Source organism: Phyllobates terribilis, unplaced genomic scaffold (genome assembly GCF_046119375.1).
Source record: "Phyllobates terribilis strain yellow unplaced genomic scaffold, ASM4611937v1 Scaffold_4__5_contigs__length_816908805, whole genome shotgun sequence".
Lineage (NCBI taxonomy): Eukaryota > Metazoa > Chordata > Amphibia > Anura > Dendrobatidae > Phyllobates > Phyllobates terribilis.
In genome coordinates, this window is record NW_027362764.1 from 499,431,573 (window position 1) to 499,440,227 (window position 8,655).

Consider the following 8,655-nt stretch of genomic DNA (forward strand, 5'->3'; position numbering starts at 1 on the left):
TTTATATTTAATCTAGTGTCTCCTTATTCGATCATTCCTCCTGTAGATTTTCTATCTATTCATAAGACCGGACTTCAGTATTGTTAATTTACTGTGGAGATAATGTAGTCCTCTTGTCCCAACTTATGGTCACACTGATAATGTTCCTTTCCCTAGAAAACAGCTCTCCGGCTGCAACGGTGAAGCAATATCTTTCAGATATCTTGCAGACATACATGATATGGGAACTTTTACATATATTTTGTAACTGTTACCGGACACATTCTCATTTTGGACCAACTTGTATTTTAGGTTTAGTGGCCCTTTCAACATTGGTTTCCATTCTGGATGTCCATCTACGGCCTGCCTTACCTTCCTCTTGGTACAAAAGGACTCAAATTACTGGGTTTGTTACTGCCACACAGGCCACTTCTTCATATTGTATCATTCATTAGAGCAATGTGCACTGGCGGGCATCCTCCAGTACGTAATATAATTACTGCGTACAACCACTTTTTAACCTCCACCTCAATGAGATTATGCGGCTGTATTTCAGTACCGGCTCCATTTCCTGCTTGATGCCGACAGAATCTTGGTGTTGCCTAATTTGATCTTTCGCTTTATTTTGTCTTAGGTGGTGCAAGAAAACGAGAATGTCGTGTTCTGCCTGGAGTGTGCTCTGCGTCACGTCGAGAAGCAGAAGTCGTGTCGAGGGTTAAAGCTGATGTATCGCTATGATGAGGTTAGTAGAATAACCCCTGACAACTGAATTATCTATTGTATAGCGAGAGAATCCAGGTTTCTCTTTTCCAAAAACCTATCTGTTCCCCAGTTCATTTGTGGCCTGATTATGCACATCGAGAGTTGTCACTAGAGCTGGGGTACATCCATTGAGATCACCTAGTCGCTGCTGGATGGCTTATTTTCTGATTAAAAAAAATGTTAACGGGAACTTGTCACATCCAGAAATGCTATTTACCTGCAGATACAGTGGCTTGTGAAAGTATCTCCCCTTGGCTTTTTACCCATTTTGTTACATTACAACCTGTGTTTAAATAGTCCAAGTTGGAGAAGTGAGAAAAATATAGGCATAGATTAAATTTATGGGAGCAAGTAACTAAAAATTGGCATGTGCATATGTATTCACCCCTTTTCCTATGAAGCCCCTAAAAATTTTTGGTGCAAGCAATACCTTCATAAGTCATATGCTTAGTGAAAGGAAGTCCACCTGTGTGCAATCTAAGTGTCACATGGTCTGTCAGTATATACACACCTTTTCTGAAAGGCCACAGAGGCTACAACACCATTAAGCAAGAGGCACCACTCACCAAACAACACCATGAAGACCAAGGAGATCTCCAAACAAATCAGGGACAAAATTGTTGAGAAGTCGAAGTCAGGGTTGGGTTATAAATAAAATGTCCCAATCTCTGATGATCCCCTGGAACATCATCACATCCATTATCATCAAATGGAAAGAGCATGGTACCACAACAACCTGCCAAGAGAGGGCTGCCCACCAAAACTCTCAGCCCTGGCAAGGAGGGCATTAATCAGAGAGGCAGCACAGAGACCAAAGTTGACACTGAAGGAGCTGCAGAGGCTCTACAAAGTACTGACTTTAGGAGGGTGAATAGTTGTGCACACTGAAGTTTTCAGTTGTTTTGTGCTATTTGTTGTTTGCTTCACAATAAAAAGAAAAACAAATTTTTACAGTTGTAGGCATGTTCTCTACATGAACTGATGCAAACCCTCAGAAAAACAGTGAAATTCCAGATTGTGAGTTAGCAAAACACAAAAAATGCTTTCACAAGCCACTGTATATTAGTAATTTACAGGTAAAAAACATGTATGTCATGCCTGTCTCTCTTAGTGGAGCAGCGGCTACAGGGCGAAAATGAAGTTATATTCTCTCTGCAGCTGCTTGCTTCCAGTCATGATGGGGGCGCAGGGAGTGGTTATAGCGAGTTCACTAAATAGTGAGCATTGACTGAGTAGTTAAAGGTAAAATAAAACATCATTTTCTTTCTGTAGCAGTGCTTATATTTAAGCCGGCTAAATAGGTTTTAAACGCTATTTACCTACAGATTACCCCTATGTTGTGTTCCTGGATGTGACCTACGTATGTAGAAATATTGGAATTGATGCAGTCATGAATTGCAGAGCGCGGTTAAGTGTTTGGATACCTGTCTGTATTAACTATAACATACATGCACCAACGCTTTCATGTAATACTATAGGAGTGCTGGTCTCTTTCTATATTTTATGTATAAGAGAATCCTGGTTCCTTTTACGCTTTGTTTTGCTGTGTGTATAATAGATAATAGCATTGTCATCTTTACCCTTGCTTACATAGTTCTCAAATTTAAGGGGTTTCCCACAAAAGGAAATTTGTACCTATACGTGATAAATATCTGATCACAATATTCTTGATCCTAGAATAGGGGTCCTGATCCCCCATTCCTCCTCATTGTACCCATTGCAGTGAGAAGGCAAAAAGCACTTGTCACAGATCTCTTGCAGCATCATTTCAGAGCAACAGAATTCATAGAAAAATGGAAACAAAAATTAGTATGAACCTAGTCTTAGGTTGGCAATGGGTCTGATAAGTGACTGGGGCTTCAGAAATAGCCCAGCTGGCTGCTCTGCTTCCGTATATCCCATTTATGGTACAGCTACTGCATGGTGCAGCCCACTTGGCTGTTTCTGGAGTTCTGGGAATAACCCTTTAAGGAGTATTGCCAACTTGAAACATTTTTCTGTATTGGGAATACCAGGAAGCCTCTACTCCATGCTTCTGATAGAGAAGAAAGACATTAGGGCTTCCCTAAAGCTGAATATTCTTTTCTGTAATATGGTTGGGAATCTTTGTTCTATACATATTTGCCTGCAGTTCTGCAGTTAACCACAAGGTGGCACAAATCCTATAGACTTTTCTCCTCCCAAAGTCAAATGGGCAGTGAGCACAGTAATCCTTTTGTGGGTCCTTTTATGCCAGCAGCAAGGGTAAGGCAGGCCGGAGATGGATGTCCTGTATGGAAAACAAAGTCCCACCGGCCACTAAAATAAAGTGTCTGACAGTCACAAAATATATAGTAAACGATCCCTTACCATGAACAGTATGTGAGTTTGACAGAGATCAGAAACCTTTACTGAGCCATTTAGGTCTCTATCACACTCGTATAAATCGGACGAGTGCAATCCTATAAAGAAATCAGATTGCACTCGAGCCAATGTTATTCAATGAGGCAGTGCAGATCTGCATATTTTTTCTCGGCTCTATGTGACATGAGTAATAAAAATTGCAACGTGCTACAATTTTACCAAAATCAGATGGGTGCGAGAAAAGAAATCACATGCCATAGAGGACCATCAGTATGGCATCTGATTTATACGGATACATTACAATTCTGTAACATAGGAAACTGTAAATGGTCCTGTAAATGATTAATAGCTGCGGAGTAAAAAAACGGATTGTACACAGACGACAATAAGAGAAAATCGTCCCACTCTCCGATTTCTTTTATACGGTAGTGTGAGCAAACCCTTAAGGTGGTTCAATCAACCGGAACCTTGCTTTCTTAAGGAATATATCAGGGTGACTATAAATAGGGATGAGAGGGTGTTTTTATGATAGTTTATTTTATATTTTTGGGTTTTGTCTCTTATTCCAGACCTATAACACTGGTATACAGTGATCTTGGTGCCAACGATGTCTGAACGGTTTTATATCAAGTTTATAGTGCTGATTAAGAATATGACTTTGGTTTTGCCAGATTGGCTCTAGTTTGAGATATTTAATAGTTAATTACAGTAGAATTCTGGCTTCAAAAAGTCGCCTTTATAGCATTAGAAGCCTACAAATTGAAATAGAAAATAATTATATGGGATATTTCATTACTTAAGACACTGTTAGAGCCAAAAGACAGACCCAAAGCTATTATATTTGTTATCACACACAAGTCGCACTGGGGGAATGCATTATTTCGTGGATGAATTCTCAGAAACTAGAACCAATTCAGCAAAAGTAATAGGATTATTATAATTCACCACTCTCAAAATACCCTAAATCCATTGAAAAAACCTTGGCACCTGAAAACTATTTTTTTTTGTAGACCTGTGCTATTTAGTGTATGTGATTGTCTGTCTGTTTTGTAATTACTTTTCCTTTTTACTTCCAGGAACAAATAATAAGTCTTGTCAATCAGATCTGCGGGAAGGTGTCTGGTAAAAACAACAGCATTGAGAACTGTCTGGTTAAATGTACACCAAAAAGGGGACCAAGGAAGAGAGCCACACTTGATGTGCCATGCTCCAGACTTTCATCCATCAGTTTGTCCAAAAGTGCTTCAAATTCATCCTGAAGATGCCAACCCTCTCAGTTCTCTGATCATATAAATATATATATATATAAATATATATTTTTATTTTGTAATTCTACCATAGTTTGGAGTACTTGCTGTAGAATGCAGGCTGTCTTTGCACTAGCTCTATGAAGATTTTTTTTTTTTGGTTTCTTCTGGTTTTTAGAGAAGTAACTTTGTTTTTAGCATTAAACTGTTGATTTTATTTTATTTGTTTTATATGTAGACGCTGCAGTGAGACTTTCTACACTGCAGTCTAGTCACTGTTTTATGGCAGTCTAAGAGGGGCAGTCCGTGTTCTTGATTTTTTTTCTTTCTGCTGCCCCCATAGACTGAATTACATACAGAAAGCCTTTTCTTGACATTCATATGTGAAAAAGGCTTTTAAAACCTTTTGATAAGTTTTAAGGTGTTTTTTTTTTCTTTGTATTTCTTTATCCAGTCGAGAGAGCAGTTTTTTTCTAGAGAAGAAAAAACAAAACAAAATCGAAACTTGAACAAAATCTGCTTTTTTCTTGGCTACGTCTCATTCTGTCACGTGCAAGATGAGTTTTGTATTTTTATTTTTTTTTTAAATTGGGGTTTAAACTATAGTAACTTAAAAAGGTAAAAAAAAAACAGAACACAAAAAAAAAACGGAGGAAAGTTTGGCAGCTGATGGACTTTTTTTCAAACAAAAACCAGAGGCAGAATGCTGAGACTTGGAAATGGTTCTCTGTTACCAGCACATTTCTATGCATCAGTTTAAAGAGAAGAAGAAGAAGAAGAGAGGCAAATGAACTCAAGCAATGCCTTCCTGGCAAAAGTCACGTGGGGGGTGGGGGACTATAAACTGTGCCTGATTTCTTAAGGAATCCATTCTGTTATTTTTGGTGCTGTTGGCTACTTTATCAAAAAATGAAAAAGAAATGTTAAAAAAAAAAAAAAAAACTTCAATAGCATCCTTTGGAAAAAAAAAAAGGAAAAATGAATTTAAAGTATATAAATATATATATATAAATGGTCGAAGCCAGAAGTGCTTCTATGTCATAGACGTGCAATCTTTCGAACATTCCATTTCATTCCACTGCTATATCTCAACACATCACACAATCAGCATTAATATGTATGTACATTGTTTTATGTTCCAGCCCCGCGCTCTGTCTTGTGTTCCTGCGACAGAGATGAAATTGCTTCATCGATCACCTTCTAGAGCCACTAGGGTCTGAATTTTTTTTTTTTTCCTTTATAATTATTATTATTATTATTATTATTATTATTTTTTTTTGTTCTGTCGTGAATGTGAAAAAATTTCCTCATTGTCTTATATATTTTTTTCTCTGTTAGCTCTGTGTTTGCAAACAAAACAAATTACAAATCACAACCTTTTTTTTTGTACATATGCTTGTAAATTGATTAAAATACTTGAGCCTTCTTTTGGGGATTGGGGTGGATAGGGGACGGTGAGAAGAAAAGAAAAAATAAGATGAAGAAAAAGCCTTACATTTCAGTTTCTTCATCAGATGGTCTGGATGCTTACAGGGTTATTCTTGTAACATATATAAGTGCTGCTTACATCACTGAACAACTAAAAAGAAATAATGGCGTAACTTTTGCCCCTTTTTTCCTGGTTGTTTGTATGTGTGGGACTAAAGTATAAAAAAAAAAGGGAAATAGTTTTCACAAAATTGTTCTTTGTTTCATGATTTGAAAGAAATCCGAAAAACCGTAGCTAGCCATATTGCACTGAACTCGCCAGTGGTGACTATTGGGAGAGTGTCCTTTAATACAATTTGTTGGTTGTTGTTGCAGAAGACTGAACTGTTTTTGAATATTTAACAATAACATAAACCGAGTCACGTGTTTTCCAATGTGGTTGTCCAGTTTTATGGCCTTGCTGTGTGCTTTTTTTCCCTCGACAGTAAACTTCTATGACTACGGCTTACAGGTTGACATTTAATTTATTAGCACTGCTCTGCTCTCTTTCCTTGTGACGGGAAAGACTCCATGTTGTTTATTGCCAGTTTTGTTTACTTTTCAGGTTTGTACAACAAGGTTTATTAATAAATAAGACAAATTTTTTTGAGACGTGTTCCAATTATTTTTTTAGACTTGCCAATGTTCTCTGATCTCAGGTGGTGCTTGTGAATGACTTTAATAATGTACAAAAACCTTTATGGCTCATGCACACAGCAATGTCACACCATGAAAAGTGTAGATACAGTAGTGTTCAAAATAATAGCAGTCCAATATGACCAGATTAATCACGGTTTTTGGTATAAACTATATTACCACATGTCAAACAATTTACCAGTTGGTGCAGTAGATTCTAAGAAAACTAACAGGCTCAGCATTCATGATCTGCAGGTTTTTGAGTCTGTATTTAAATAATTAATTGTAAGGGGTGTGTTCAAAATAATAGCAGGGTGGAGTTCAATTAGTGAGGTCAATCATTCTGTGAAGAAACAGGTGTGAATCAGGTGACCCTTATTTAAGGGTGAAGCCAGCACATGTTGTACATGCATTTCTCCTTGAAAGCCTGAGAAATATGAGTCGTTGCAGACATTGTTCAGAAGAACAGCGTACTTTGATTAAAAAGTTGATAGGAGAGGGTAAAACCTATAAAGAAGTGCAGACAATGATAGGCTGTTCAGCTAAAATGATCTCCAATGCTTTAAACTAGAAAGCAAAACCAGAAAGATGTGGAAGGAAACGGAAGACTACCATTCAAATGGATCGTAGAATGGCCAGAATGGCAAATGCTCAGACAATGATCAGCTCCTGGATGATCAAAGACAGTCTCAAGTTACCTGTGAGAACTGTGACAGTTAGAAGACGCCTGTGTGAAGCTAATCTCTTAACAAGAAGTCCAAAAAAAAAAAAAAAAAAAAGACGTACTGAAGCAGATACAATTTGCCAAAGAACACATCAACTGGCATAATGAGAAAAGTAGAAACATTTTGTGGACTGATGAAAGTAAAATTGTTCTTTTTGGGTCCAAGGGTCACAGACAGTTCATCAGATGACCCCCAAACTCTGCATTCAAGCCACAGTACACGCTGAAGACAGTGAGGCATGGTGGTGCAAGCATCATGATATGGGCATGCTTCTCTTACTATGGTGCCGAACCTATTTACCCCATACCAGGGATTATGGACCAGTTTGCATATATTAAAATACTTGAAGAGGTCATGTTGCCTTAGCTGAATAGGATATGCCTGTGAAATGGGTGTTTCAACAAGACAACGACCCTAAACACCAGTAAAAGAGCAAAATCTTGGTATCAGTCCAACAAAATTGAGGTTATGGAGAGGCCAGCCCAATCCCCGGACCTCAATCCGATAGAACACTCGTAGGCTGACATCAAAAATGCCTTTTCTGAGGCAAAGCCAACAAATGCCAAAAAATGTAGTCAAAGCATCCTGGGCTGGAATAACCATTGACAGGTGCCAGAAGTTAGTTGACTTTATGCAACATTGATGTAAAGCAGTTCTAAAAAAAAAACTGTGGGTACACAACTAAATATTAGGTTAGTGATTCACAGGAATGCTAAATCCTCAAAAAAAGAGTACATATTGTGAGTTTGTAAAGACAAATGCAGACACTGCTATTTTTTAGAACAGCCCAATGTTCATTTATTTTTTTTTTCTGTTAAGTAGTTAAAAATTGTATCCATTTTTCCATGTTTTTAATTAGAAATGTTCCCAATGCATGGAAATAAAAATTAGAGAAATAAAGATTTTGTGCTCAACTCATGTTTTTGAACACACTGCTATTATTTTGAACACTACTGTACTAGTAAGAGAGAACAGCGCCCGTAGGTTGATAACTTCGTGGATGGGCACAAAGAGGTTTTAAAATTGGTGTGTTGTGTAGAGGACACAACACCTGTATGGGGCAAAGGTAGATCCAGCTGCTGCTGCTGCCGCCCATTCGCCTTGACTGCACATATAATCAGGACCAGTTTTAGACAATTGTGGGGCCCAGGGCAAAAGTTAAATGTGGGGCCCCAAATGCAAATGTATTAATGTATCAACATGCAGAAACAATTTATGCTACATTTACACAAGCTGATTTCAGACCATTAAGTGACTGTATTGAAGATGTTCGGCGCTTGTTTATTGGCTTCTTACACAGACTGGCCAAGAATGGTAGGGACAGAATAATCACTGTGAGATCATTCTGTCCCTTTACAATATCATGTTATGAGCAGCATATATCCTGTTTACACCGGACGCTAAGCTGCTGAGAAGAGTGATTTTTGTCCCATCATAATCCAGTCACCCGATGAATGAGCAGCATTTTGCTCGTTCGTTGGGTGATTGCTGACGTG

General features: G+C 38.0%; 1 protein-coding gene across 1 annotated transcript in view; it reads left to right on the top strand.

Annotated features, from left to right (window-relative positions):
* The window catches only part of JARID2 (jumonji and AT-rich interaction domain containing 2), a 166,267-nt gene extending 159,859 nt beyond the window's left edge, over window positions 1–6,408 (top strand). Inside the window, exons 17-18 of the mRNA XM_073678794.1 lie at window positions 614–721; window positions 4,161–6,408. Coding sequence (XP_073534895.1) covers window positions 614–721; window positions 4,161–4,343 — 291 coding nt within the window. The 3' untranslated portion in view covers window positions 4,344–6,408. The remainder of the gene's footprint in view (window positions 1–613; window positions 722–4,160) is intronic.
* Window positions 6,409–8,655: the final 2,247 nt, after the last annotated feature.